Here is a 13,103-nt window from a genome sequence, read left to right as displayed (position 1 = left end):
GAGGGGGAGGAGGGGGAGGGGGGGTATGTTTTTCTAGCGCTGGTTTTAAATTCTCTAAAATTTAAAGTCTTGGCGCGGGGGGGGGGGGTTCTCACAGCATGCGGATGGGGGCAAGAAAGAGTGACCACAGACTTGAAGGGAGTGGATGGGGAGGGGGAGGGGGAGGGGGATGAGGATGGGGAGAGATGGGGAGAGTAAAAGGGCGGTTGAGGAGAAGGGAGGGAAGGAGGGAGGAGGTAAGAGAGGAAGCAACGAAAGGGTAATGAGAGAAGAGAGAGGAAGAGAAGGGGGAAGAGGGAGGGATATGGGGGAATGAGAGATAGGAGGAGAGGGAGGGGGAGGAGGAGGAGGAGGAGGAGGAGGAGGAGGAGGAGGAGGAGGAGGAGGAGGAGGAGGAGGAGGGAGAGAGAGGGGAAGAGAGAGAGGAAGGGAGAGGAGAGAAGAGAGGAGAGAGAGAGGGAGAGAGAGGGGGGGGAGAGGAGAGAGAGAGATAACTATCCTGCAGGGAAACCAGAGATCGCCGACGCAGCCCCCCCCTCCCCCCCCTCCTTAATAACAGCCCCCGGCCAGCGCGTCCGCGAACGCCGCCTGCCAGGAGCGCCCTTCCAAGACGGGGCTCTCCGCCAATCCCCACGAAACTGAACCTGACGAGGAGCAATAATGGCGAATTTCAGCTTCAACCCTCGATGATTAAATGAACAGACTTAGCTTAATTAGCTAAGGCTAATTAAGCCCAAATAACGTGGCGATGGGAAGGTCAGGGAAGCGCCTCCTCTATCGGACACGGGCGTCGCGGTGCCTGAGGACGCTGCCAACTGGCTCTCGGGTCTCCTTCCTTCCTTCCTTCTTCCACCTTGTCCCTCTTCTCCCTTCTCCCCTCCCTTTCCTTCCCTCCTCCTCTCCACTGCTCCCCCCCTCCTCCGCCCCCCCCCTCCTCTCCCCCCTCCCATCCACCACCTCATCCTTTCCCTTTCTTCCCTGCGACCTTCCCCCTTTCTATTGCTATTCCTCCTTCTCCCTTCCTTCCTATCCACACCTTTCATCACCTCGCCCCATCCACTCTCGTATTATTATCATCATCATCATCATCATCATCATCATCATCATCATCATCATCATCATCATCATCATCATCACAACTATTATTATTCCTTTTCCTCCTCCTCCTCCTCCTCTTCCTTTGGTCTTCCTCTTTTCCGTTCCTGCTCGCCCGTTACCGCAATTATCTTGTGTTGTTAATATTAAATTAGTTTCATTCAGCCTATTACGCTGTTCTGTTATATGATCCGGGTTTTTTTACGTTTCTCTTTCTCTCTCCCATCTTCCTTCCTTTCTCTTTCTCTCTTTCTTTCTTTCATTCTTTCTTTCTTCCTCTCCCTCACCTCCTTATCCTCTCCTCTTTCCTTTCCCTCTCCTCTTCCCTCTCCCCCTCCCCCTCCCTCACCTTCTCCCTCTCCCTCTTCCTCTCCCTCTCCCCTTCCCTCACCGTCTCTCCCCCCCTCCCCCTTCTCCCTTCCCTGCCCCTCCCTTCCATCATTACCTCCCGCGCCCCATGGCCTTCTGCCAAATGACATTAACCGCCAGAGAAATGTAGTTTTTTCCCCTATTGTCCTCCTGCTTACAGAGAGAAGCTTGTCTGTCACTTGCGACTTCTCTCTCGTTTTCTCTCTCCGTCTCCCTCTTTCCCTCATCCACGCCAACATCCACCTGTTCGATTGATCACATCCACATATCCACACAAAGCCAAACACACAAATGGAAAACATGAACATTCCGGCATGTACAAACACCTAGCCACGCTCATTCACTCGAACACACGTACTCACACAGCCTCACAATTCCTCTTACTCTACTTACCTATTTATTTATTTATTTATTTACTCATTCATTCATTCATTTCATTCATTCATTCATTCATTCACTCACTCTCAAACATACACATACTTGCTCACACTCACTCGCACTCGCACTCACTCGCACGTCCTCCGCCACTCACCCTATAGTTGGGTTCGAACAGATCGATGATTTCCTCGTTGTAGAGCTCCATGAAGTGGGCGGTGACCTTGAACTCGGGGGGCGTGGTCTGGGCCTCCGCCGCGGCCGCCCTCCGCTCGTCGATGCCCTGGAAGAGGTGTGCCACGGCGCGGGGGATGATGCCCACCGCGTCGCCGCCGCCCTCCACCTCCAGGCCCGTGCCCATCGTGTACGTCTTGCCCGAGCCCGTCTGCGGAGGGACGGCGCGTCAGGGGCGGAAGGCGAAGGGGCAACGAAAGATTTTAATCCGAAAATAACATCATAATAGTTAACAATAAAAGCATTAAATCCTAAAATAACTAAATAAAATGATAGAAGCTTCAAATCATAAAATAACATCAACGGAAATACTCCAAAAAGAATATAAAATCTAAAAGTGAAATGAAAATAAACGACGGGTAGAAAATGGAAATATATTACAGGTGATCCACTGTGCAAACAAGAAATGATAACGATTGCATATACGTGACAAATAACAGAGGAGCATACGTTATATGTAAAAATATAAACAAAATAAAAGTAAAAAAAAAAAAAAAAAAGTGCATATACTGAAAGCAGAGGAAGAACAACCAAAAGTGCTCACGTGTCAAGGAAAATAAATAAATGAACGAAAAATACCAGATACCTGTACAAACACGGCAACATGCATTGGCATAAACACTCGTTCCGCCCCAGTTATGGACAGAGGAATCATTGTTCCCAGGACAAAGCAAGACGTATATTCTGGTCCCTTTGATTAGCCATTCCCTGCATGCGATTAACCCCCCCCCCCCCCCGAGAAACCTCCCGAAGCGCCTGGGACTCGGCGCCCTCCGCTCACCTGGCCGTAGGCGAGGACGGTGGCGTTGTAGCCGTCGAAACAGCCCTCGATGAGGCCGCTGACGCAGGCGTCGTACACCTGGCTCTGCGTGGTGCCCATGTCGAACACGTAGTCGTAAGTGAAGGCCTTGTCCGAGCCCAGCCACACCTGCGGCTCGTCGGGCGTGACGCTCGTGCACACGCGGCACATCTCGATCAGCTCGCGCGCGATCTGCGGACGGATCCTGCGGGGGGAGGGGGGGGGGAGGTTAGTCCACGGCGGTGGATGGTGCAAACAGAGGACATTTGTGAGGAGCGGTTTCTCCCTTCAAAATCTAGTAATCAAAGCAGTATTAATACAACCAAAGTAGATAAAATCATTTAAACAAATAACAAAATAAGTAATAATAATAACAACAATAATAACAATAATAATAATTCTAGAGCTAGAAGGGCGAACGTCCAGCAATTCTGAGATCAGCCTACCACCGAACAGGAAACTTTTGCTTCTCCAAGTGTTAATGTAAGCTAATGCCATCAGTGCATTAGGGAAACGAGCATTACCTGAAACCCAAATCTCTGAAAATCATATACGTGACTGATCGCCACTTCTATATTTTCCTGAAAGTCAATATGCCATTTTCAGTATACAGGTAACAAATTTTAGTTACAGAAAGGAAATAAATAATGTGAAAGTATTATAAAATTTGTGTCATTTTATGTGAAAGTATTGTAATTTTTTTTTACATTTTAGGCCATAAAATGGTGGAAAACCTCTAGAAATCGAACTACGAGGAATGGTTTTAACAGCAACAGAAGTAACTGTCATCATTTATCAATTAATTCTGCAAAAATACATTTTTTAAATGTTTGTTTTGAAAGCACTACAGAAAAAAATCGTTATGAAAAATATTCGTTATATTCGCTATGTAAAAAAAATCTCTTTAAAAGGATTATATTAATGCAACACAGTTTGATTGGTCACAGAAAAAAAAAATCGTGAATTATTATCAGATGAATTTCCACAAACGGAGCAAACTTTCCAAGGCGTTTTCCCCAATACTGACTTCCAGGACGCAGGACTTCCTTGTTCTCGGCCACAGAATTAATCCGAGTTTCTATCCCGGATTCACTTGCCGTCGAAAGAAACTTCCGCCCATTTCCCTTTCTTCCTACGCCAACCTGGTCCCTAATCATTCCAGCCAACATGACAAACTGACCCCAACGTCATTGCCATGGTTAACGGCGAGGACACGAGGTTGGGCCGCTGGGATGTCCCCGGGCGAGGCGGCGGGGTGTCGAGGCCGATTCCACACGCGGCAACACGCCAGGATCTCGCCTCCAACCCCTCCCCCTCCCCTCCCCCCCACCCTCCATCCCTCGACCCCTCCCCTACCCTCCATCTACCCACCAATCCCACCTCCTCTACCCCCCCCCCCCAACTCTACCAACCGAGCCTACTTATTGATCCCCTACGAGTCTCCTGACGACGGCGCTGGCGACTTCAGGCCCCGGCCTGACATGAGGCGCCGCCCTCATCCTCCCCTGCCCTCTGCCCGCATGCCCTCGCCTGCTGCCATGCCTCATGACCTCGGATACGAGCAGGTCATCAGATAAAAGACCAAACTTTACCACAAAAGAAAAAAAAAATTATGTTTCATCTATCTGAGAGAGGAAGCAGCGGCGTCATGTCTCAAGTCTTAAAGGCGACAGATCTCCCATGCATCACCCGTAAATAAAAAAATAAAAAACATATACAAGCTAATATTTCGTGTTGCAAGGTTTGGCAGAGGCCTTGGCGGTTCTATTGACAAACAGCGCCTTTGTGTCGCATGCTGCGTACTTACGTAAGACCCCGCCACCGACATGAGACCAAACCCTTAAAATCCTCTCTTCAAGCACACGCGTTCATCGCTGGGGAAAAAAACACACAAGGAAATTTCCACGCCCTTCCTGTCTCGATGAAAGGCACACGGACGAGAAAAGAGACACAGAAAAGTATGTCAAAAGTGCTTGGCGAGATCTGATATCTGAGCGCACCTGTCAACACGTAACAGGTACAGCGCAGGAGAACACATGGGAGGGGGGAGGGGGGAGAATGAGGAGGAGGAGGAGGAGGAGGAGGAGGAGGAGGAAGAGGAGGAGGAGGAAGAGGAAGAGGAGGAAGAAGAAGAGGAGGAGGAGGAAAAAGAGGAGGAGAGAGGAAGAGAAAAAATAAATAAAAAAAGAAGAGATGGGAAGGGTGGAAGAGAACGGAGTGGAATAAGAGAAAAAGAAACGAAGGATAAAGTGGAAGAGTAGCAGAACTAAATAAAAAGACGAAGAACAAGACCAAGGAGGAGACGGAGATGCAGTGGGAGAGGAGAGGAGGGGGGAAGGGGTGAGAGGCGGGAGGGGGGAGGGGGTAAGAGGCGGGAGGGGGGAGGGGGTAAGAGGCGGGAGGGGGGAGGGGGTGAGAGGCGGGAGGGGGGAGGGGGTAAGAGGCGGGAGGGGGGAGGGGGTAAGAGGCGGGAGGGGGAGGGGGGAGAGGCGGGAGGGGGAGGGGGGAGAGGGGAGGGGGGAGGGGTGGGGTCAGCGGAGACTTGCCCAGCCAAGGTTTAAAAGGACAAACGTAAGCAAGCGCTGTCAGTTATAACCGTCCTACAGCTGACGACTTCCACCCAGCACTCATCTCCTCTCGCGACGCCTTCCCCTCGTACTCCCCTCCCCTCCCCCCACACACCCGGCCTCCCAAAACCCCACCACCCACCCCCTCTCGATGACCCCGCCCCTCCTCCCCCACCAGACCTCCGTCCACCACCACCCCAAAATCCATCCCCTCCCCCCCTCGCCCTCCCCTACACCCCTCCTTCCCTCCCTGGCCCTTCCCCCCACACCCCGTCCTCGTCCTCCCCTCCCCTCCTAAGTCACGCCTCGCCTCCCCCACCCTCCCCTCCTCGTCTTCCCCTCCCTCCAAAGTCACGCCACCCCTACCCCCCCTTGACTGCCTCCCCCCTCTCCTCGTCCTCCCCTCCCCCCCTGCTTACCCCCCCCCCCACATCCTTGTCCATAAGCCGTTAAACTCCGGACGTGTCCATGCAGAGGGAGTGGCGGGGCCGAGTGCATTCGAGGAACTCAACACTACGAGTCTGCAGGTTGTGCGTGTGTGCGTGTGCGTGGGCGTGGGCGTGGGGCGCCGCGCGCGTGTACGTGTATATACGTGCACGTGGGGTGCATGTGCATCCGTGGCGGCCCATTGCGTCCCCCGGTGCCCCGTTAGCGCAGCGTGCTTGGTCGTGCGCCATGGCGTCTGGCGATCCCAGAGAGGATCCTCCTCACCCTCTCCCGCTGCCCCTGCCGAGGGAGCGCGCGCGCGTCCCTCGGCGTCGGCGACGAGGGCGACCTTGCCAGTGCGAGTCCGGCCTCCCGCGCTCCGCCTGCTGATCCGCCGCCAGCGCGCACGCTCGCACTCGCACAATGCATACCAACACATGAGCTGATACATACAAACAATAACGCACACATGCACGCACAAAGACAAGTTACACACTTACATCCATACACAGATCAAAATAAACACACGTACACGGATTAACAAAACGCACAAGGACCCCCCCACACACACACAAAATAATAATAATAATAATAATAATAATAAAATAATAATAATAATAATAATAATAATAATAATAATAATAATAATAATAAAAAATAAATAAAATAGAATAAATAAAAAACAGAGACATACAAAAGTAAGTAATCGATAGATTCATGTAATAATACTAATGAAATAAGTTATAATAAGACAAGATAAAGAAAGAAAAAAAAAATAGGAAAATCAAGAGAAGAAAGAGAGAGAGAAGAAGAGAGAGTAAGAGTAGGATGAGATGAGTTACAGAGAACGAGGATGGGGAGAGAGGGAGGGAGGAGAGAGGGAGAGGTTAGAGGAGAGAAGGAGAAGAGAGAGAGAGGAGAGAGAGAGAGGGAGAGAGAGAGAGAGAGAGAGAGAGAGAGAGAGAGAGAAATAAAATCTATCCACAAGAATAAAAAAAAAAAGAAAAATCTCACAAAAACACAAACACAAACCCAAAAAACAAAACAAAACAATACTCGCAAACAACCCCCCCCCCAATTATGTCTCCAGCAAACAGATCACACACCCAAGCCTCCATTTTTTTCTCTCCCCCCCATTTAACCGGAGGCCTAATTTGCATACAAAGAGCGAAATCATATCCGCTGTGACAGATCTCTACAGTGACTAATGACTCGCGCAGATCGGCCACTCGCGGGGCAGAATCTCTAAGAGCTCCTCAAGGTCGCTCTAAATCTAATCTTTATTCAATTTCCTTTTTTTTATATTCATTTTTCGTGAGAACGCGAGTCAGCGGAGGGGAGGGGGCACTTAAGCATTCAGAAAATGACAGAAATAAACCACGTCATAAGACCTTTTCGCGTGACGACGAGGAGATCCTAATCCATATACCCAGACTCACCGCAGCCAATTCTCAATCACCTAATTACTAAAATAATTTTCCAGAAGATCCCAGTGATGAAAACAGTAGCGGAAAAGAAAATTTCTCTTTAGTTAAAAAAAAAAAAAATACTGACGTTATTATCAAGCCGCCCTCTCTGCGATATCATACCCAATTATCCTATTATCCAAACGTACCGCATTCGCAGCTGAATATAACGAACATTATATTTTTCGCGTTTGTTTAGACTCGACAGGAACTTCGCTCGGTTATCAAAGGCGAGGTGTGGGAGGGAGGGAGGGAGGGAGGGAGGGAGAGGGAGGGAGAGAGGGTGGGAGAGGGAGAGGGAGGGTGGGAGAGAGGAGGGTGGGAGAGGGAGAGGGGGAGGGAGGGAGGGAGAGGAGGGAGAGAGAGGGAGAGGGAGGGAGGGAGAGAGAGGGAGAGGGAGGGAGGGAGAGAGAGGGAGGGAGGGTGAGAGGGAGGAAGGAGGAGGGGGAAAGAGCTATTGAGAGCTACCCAATAAAATCAGGAATCGCCCGCATCCTTCCAGGTACGCCCTTCCACTTCGCAAGCTCCTTGCAACAGCATTCCAGTCGCGGCCCAACGACTGCATCCCCCCTTTGGTCTCTCCTCCCTCCGCCCCTCCCAACCCCCGCCCCGCGCCTTCCTTCAGATATTTCCGTCGCGCTCTCCTCCGGCAATCGGCGGGACACCAATTCAAATTTGGCGCGTGGCACCCTGGGCGCGTAAAGAGGCTAGTCTCAGCAAGCCCAACTCTATCCAGCCAAAACCCAGAAAAGGAAAGAATAACTAAGGACACAAAGCAGCAGCCATCAGCAGACAAAACAACCAAAACGAGAGACGCACAGGCCTTCCCACGGAAACGAGCTCTACATTTAATCGACCATTATCCATTCCCCATCAATTTTTTTTTCTTTTTAGACCGTTTCTTAACACTCCGCCTTGGAATGCGTCCACAATCACGAACCTCCAACTAGCAAACTAACTTCATTTCACTTAACTAATCCAATTTAATTTGTAATTAGCGACACACTCGGGTTAATCAGAACCAAAAAAACCGATTGGGAAACCACATCGACTGATCAAAGTGCTTTTATCTTTTAAAAAAAATTTGTTGATTACCTTAGCATTTCCTTTGAAAATAATTGTTCTTTAGATAGAGATAATTGCTTTAGAAACAAAAAAATCAGTTGAGGCGCCAATCTCTCTCTCTCTCTTTCTCTTTCACTCTTTCTCTTTCACTCTTTCTCTTTCTCTTTCTCTCTCATTAAAAACTATATTCTTCCTATCTAACGATGTATTATAAGAATATTCCATCAGATATGCTATCCTTGCATTTCACCAGCCATACAATTTATACAGTGCATTAAAACAGTCTTTTGATTTCCGTTTGATAATAATAGTAGTAGTAGTAGTAGTAGTAGTAGTAGTAGTAGTAGTAGTAGTAATAGTAGTAGTAGTAGTAGTAGTAGTAGTAGTAGTAGTAGTAGTAGTAGTAGTAATAATAATAACAATAATAATAATAATAATAATAATAATAATAATAATAATAATAATAATAATAATAATAATAATAATAATAATAATAATAATAATAATAATAATAATAAAAAACAACAACAACAAAAGCAACAGCAGAATGAGGAGTTGATTCCGTCAACTGAATCGACTTTATTCGTTAAGCTCACCTCGGCGCCTGAGGTCTCCGTCCCTTCGCCTTATCTTCAGATCAAATGTGGGAGGAACCCATGACCCCCACACCTCCTCCTCCACACCCCCTTCCCCTTATTCTCATTCTCTTTCTCTTTATTACTCTTCCTCCATTTCGTCCTCTCTCTCTCTCTCTCTCTCTCTCTCTCTCTCTCTCTCTCTCTCTCTCTCTCTCTCTCTCTCTCTCTCTCTCTCTCTCTCTCTCTCTATTGTAAAAAAAATTCACATCTCTTCTCCTTCCATTCCCTTCCTTTCCCCTTTCCTTTCCTTCCCCTCCCCTCCCGTTCCCCTCCCCTCCCCTCCCTTCTCTTCCCTTCCCCCCTCTCCCAACCCCGCAGCCAGAGTCATCAAAATCCGCTTCCTCGCCCTCTGTCCCGACCACCTTACGACCGACAAGCATTAAAAATAGATCTCTGGTCTGTCCCTTGGTTGGCATCTTCAACATACTTCACTCTACCTCTATAAAAAAAAAAAGAAAAGGAAAAAAGGAGAAAAATGACATAAAAGAAAAGGAGGTACTAGAACTTCACGTTCTCTGACGTGTCACGGTAATGAGCTGCGTTGCGTCCTTTCATCTGCGGCGACGAGCATCACAAACCGAATTTTATGACGTTCACTCCCTCTTGCATCCTGAAAGAGTTCATTTCATGGTTCTATTTTCATTTTAATTGCCCTTAATCAACAAAGCCTGGTTACTGCTAGGACCGCAATGCTCTTATCAAATCACATTCATCCCTCGCCATGTTTTCATATTAATCATCGCTATGATTAATATCCCCAACACCACTTACCTTCATCATTATTAATCTCCCTCTCAGTGCCAACATTATCGCCGTCCTCATCACCATTACTTCCATTTAAAAAAACTACATAACTAATTCTACAGCATCCGCCTTTACCATCAATACCATTATGAGGAATTCTATATCATGCCATTATAGTCCCCCCGCATTAATACCATTTTCAAGAATACTATAACTAATTCTACAGCGGCGACCCCCCCCCCCCTTTCCTGCGTGTTCACCGCTGCTGCTCGACTCGCAAATCTCTCGCACTCGACAATGGCATCTTGTATGGGCTAGGAGGGAGGGAGGGAGGGGGAGGGGGAGGGGAGAGGGAGAGGGAGGGGGAGGGAGAGAGGGGAGGGAGAGGGAGAAGGGGAGGGAGGGAGAGAGAGAGAGAGAGAGAGAGAGAGAGAGAGAGAGAGAGAGAGAGAGAGAGAGAGAGAGAGACGTAAAAGGAGAAAGAGAAGAGAGAAAGAGAACAAGTAAAATAAAAAAGAAGAGGAAGAAGAAAGAAGAAGAAGAAGAAGAAGAAGAAGAAGAAGAAGAAGAAGAAGAAGAAGAAGAAGAAGAAGAAGAAGAAGAAGAAGAAGACGAGGGCAAAAAGACACATCCTCGCCGACGCCAATGCATCCCAACAAGAGCAAACCCAAGCAGCATCTCGGCAACAGCCCCCCCCCCCCGCCAGGAGAGCCGACGACGAAGGCCTCATTAACCTGACCCTCGCGGCTGCGCACTTGGGGTCGGCCGCGCGTCGCCTCGCCAAACATGGGCTCCGCAGAAAGGGCTTGCGTGGCTCGAGTGCCCGAAAACACGTCGGCGGAGTGATGCAACGAACTTTTTTTTTTAATACTATGGTTGCACCGCTCAAATTAAACAACGATATACATAAGAAACAGATGAGCAAGTGCGTACAAATAAACGGCACGGGAATGCTTGCCAATCTGTAAGTCACTATGATGATCCTCAACCGTATAAGGGATTAGGGTTTGTTTATATATTCTTCACTCGTAATCCAACAGTCATTTTACCTTCTTTGAACCTAAATCTGAACCCACCGTGAATTTTCCGACTCCGCACAACTTTCCGAGAGACATTTTCCCCCGACGCGCGGTGGCCCCCTCTTTCTTTCTTTCTTTCTTTTGATTTCATGCTCTTCTGACTCGGAGTTCTTGCCTTGCTAGCTTTATTGTATGACTTGTGCCCCCATTTTTTTCTGTCTGTCTCTATTCCCCCTTTTGACTCTCTGATTCCTTTTTAGTTCTTTACTGCCCCTGACTCTACGCTCCCACCCCCTCCTTGGCTCGGCGGTCCCCTTGGCCCGGCGCCGCTTTATCAGCAGCGTCCCTGCCGAGGAAACTCAGGAGGCGGCGAAGCGAAGTCCTGGCACGTGGCGGGTTCCGTCCGCACTGATCTCTGTACCCCCGCGAAGCACCTACTTATTCACCTGCTTTCTGCCTCCTTTTTCCCCTCTTTTGGCTAATCCCCACGATGAACTAATCTGAGTATATGATGATGTAAATTGCCTCTTCCTCTCGCGCGAATTTCTCGACGCGAATAATCTCGGATTTCTCTCTCAAGAAGGAATGGAAAGCGTGGCCGGCAGGATCAACCCGGAGCATCGGGGTTCGAGTCCTTGTCAGGGAAGATACTTAGTTGGATCCTTTAATCCTGAACTCGCATTCATAAAATAGCTGCGAAGGACACATCCTTTCACACCGAGAAATTCAAACTTTAGAAAGACAAACGGAGTTCAGTGCCAAGTTTTGCACAATGAAAGAAACGAAAATTCCGAGAATAACGAATGGGGCCGCTTTGTTATTGCTCAACACGCCTTGCAAACGACCGCTTTTTACGAGCAACACACTTCTCTCCTTCCCACTATGGCGCTGCGACCAATCTACGCAAAATGACCATAATTAAAAGTCCGCGAAATGATGCAATTAAGCTCCACCTCCCCCCTCCCCTCCCCACCGATCCCGCTAGTACGCCCCTCACCTGGGTACATCTCAGTGGATGGAAGCTGCGATTCCGTTACGCAAGAGAATGCCACGGGACGCCGGTCGACTCCTCTCGTCATCGCCAGTAATTGGACGCCGTCCAACACGTGCTCAGCCGTTTCTCCCGCGGGATCAGCTATGTGCGGAACGACTCGCCCCGGTGCGTCTACGGTACGACTCGCACGGCATAGTATGTCTTGCACCTGTGTTTGTATGTCTTGCACCTGTGTTGTATGGTACACTGTATAGTATGTGTTGCATCTGTGTCTGTATGGTACACTGTATAGTATGTGTTGCATCTGTGTCTGTATGGTACACGTTAGATGTGTTGATCTGGCTAAACTATATTGTTGCATCTGTTCGTATGGTCAGATGTATTTTGATCGCGGGTACACGTTATCTTGCACCTGTGTTTGAGGTACACTGTAGTATGTTGCATCTGTGTTGTATGGTACACTGTAAGTAGTCTTGCACCTGTGTTGTCTATACACTGTAAGTATGCTGCCGTGTTATATACACTGTATAGTATGTGTGCATGGTCTGATGGTACACTGTTAGTAGGTTGCATCTTCTGTAGTACACTGAAGTATGTGTTGCACCTGTGTTTGTATGGTACACCTTGCACTGCATATGATCGGCAAACTTTGCATCTTTGTTTATTCAATGTATTTTTACGGTACAGTTCACCTTGCACCTATGTTGGCCTATGGAGGATACACCTTGCACGTGTGTTTGTATGGCACACTGCACACCTTTGCGTGAACTGCAGGCTTTGCACCTGTGTCCTAACACCTGCAAGAGCTGCCAGTGTCTCGATTAACCTGCGTGGGAGGGAGTGTGGAGTGGGGTGCTGAGGGAGGAGGGGGGGGGGGTGCATCAAACAGTAGACCTAAAATAACTTTGGGTAAATTTTAAAGCAAACCAGCGACAGATCTCCAGTGCCTCTTCTCTCAGGCACAAAAGAGAACCCTGAGGACGAGCCAGCTGGTCCTTAGGCATTCAGAGCGGCAGCTAATTAACGTGGAAAATCCAAACATTCGAATAGTAAGAAGAAAAAAATTCACTACAAGACCAGTTTATCTTTTTTTTGCGCCACCCAGAAAACAAGTTCTGGTCTGCTAACCACTGCTCAACCTTCACCTCGCACCCCTCCCCCTCCTCCCATTCCTCGGTCAGTCCATTCATTCTCTCCGAGACCAACCCCCTCCTCCTCCCCTCCCCTCCCCTCCCCCCTCCCCGCCTCCTACTACATTCACCCATTCCTCCCCACGCCATTCACCCCTCTTCAACCCCTACCCCTCCCACCC

At 48.8% G+C, this 13,103-nt stretch overlaps 1 protein-coding gene across 1 annotated transcript in view; it reads right to left on the bottom strand.

Annotated features, from left to right (window-relative positions):
* The window catches only part of LOC119573969 (kinesin-like protein KIF21A), a 40,297-nt gene extending 27,502 nt beyond the window's left edge, over positions 1-12,795 (bottom strand). The window contains exons 1-7 of the mRNA XM_037921101.1: positions 12,719-12,795; positions 12,549-12,617; positions 12,204-12,395; positions 11,795-12,057; positions 3,327-3,396; positions 2,855-3,077; positions 1,997-2,224 (exon numbers count right to left, since the gene is read on the bottom strand). Of these exons, the coding sequence (XP_037777029.1) occupies positions 1,997-2,224; positions 2,855-3,077; positions 3,327-3,396; positions 11,795-12,057; positions 12,204-12,395; positions 12,549-12,617; positions 12,719-12,795 (1,122 nt within the window). The remainder of the gene's footprint in view (positions 1-1,996; positions 2,225-2,854; positions 3,078-3,326; positions 3,397-11,794; positions 12,058-12,203; positions 12,396-12,548; positions 12,618-12,718) is intronic.
* Positions 12,796-13,103: the final 308 nt, after the last annotated feature.

The sequence above is a fragment of the Penaeus monodon genome, chromosome 1, assembly GCF_015228065.2.
Source record: "Penaeus monodon isolate SGIC_2016 chromosome 1, NSTDA_Pmon_1, whole genome shotgun sequence".
Taxonomy (NCBI): Eukaryota; Metazoa; Arthropoda; class Malacostraca; order Decapoda; family Penaeidae; genus Penaeus; species Penaeus monodon.
Note: the sequence above shows the minus strand (reverse complement) of the source record. Positions and strands in the feature narration are given on the sequence as shown.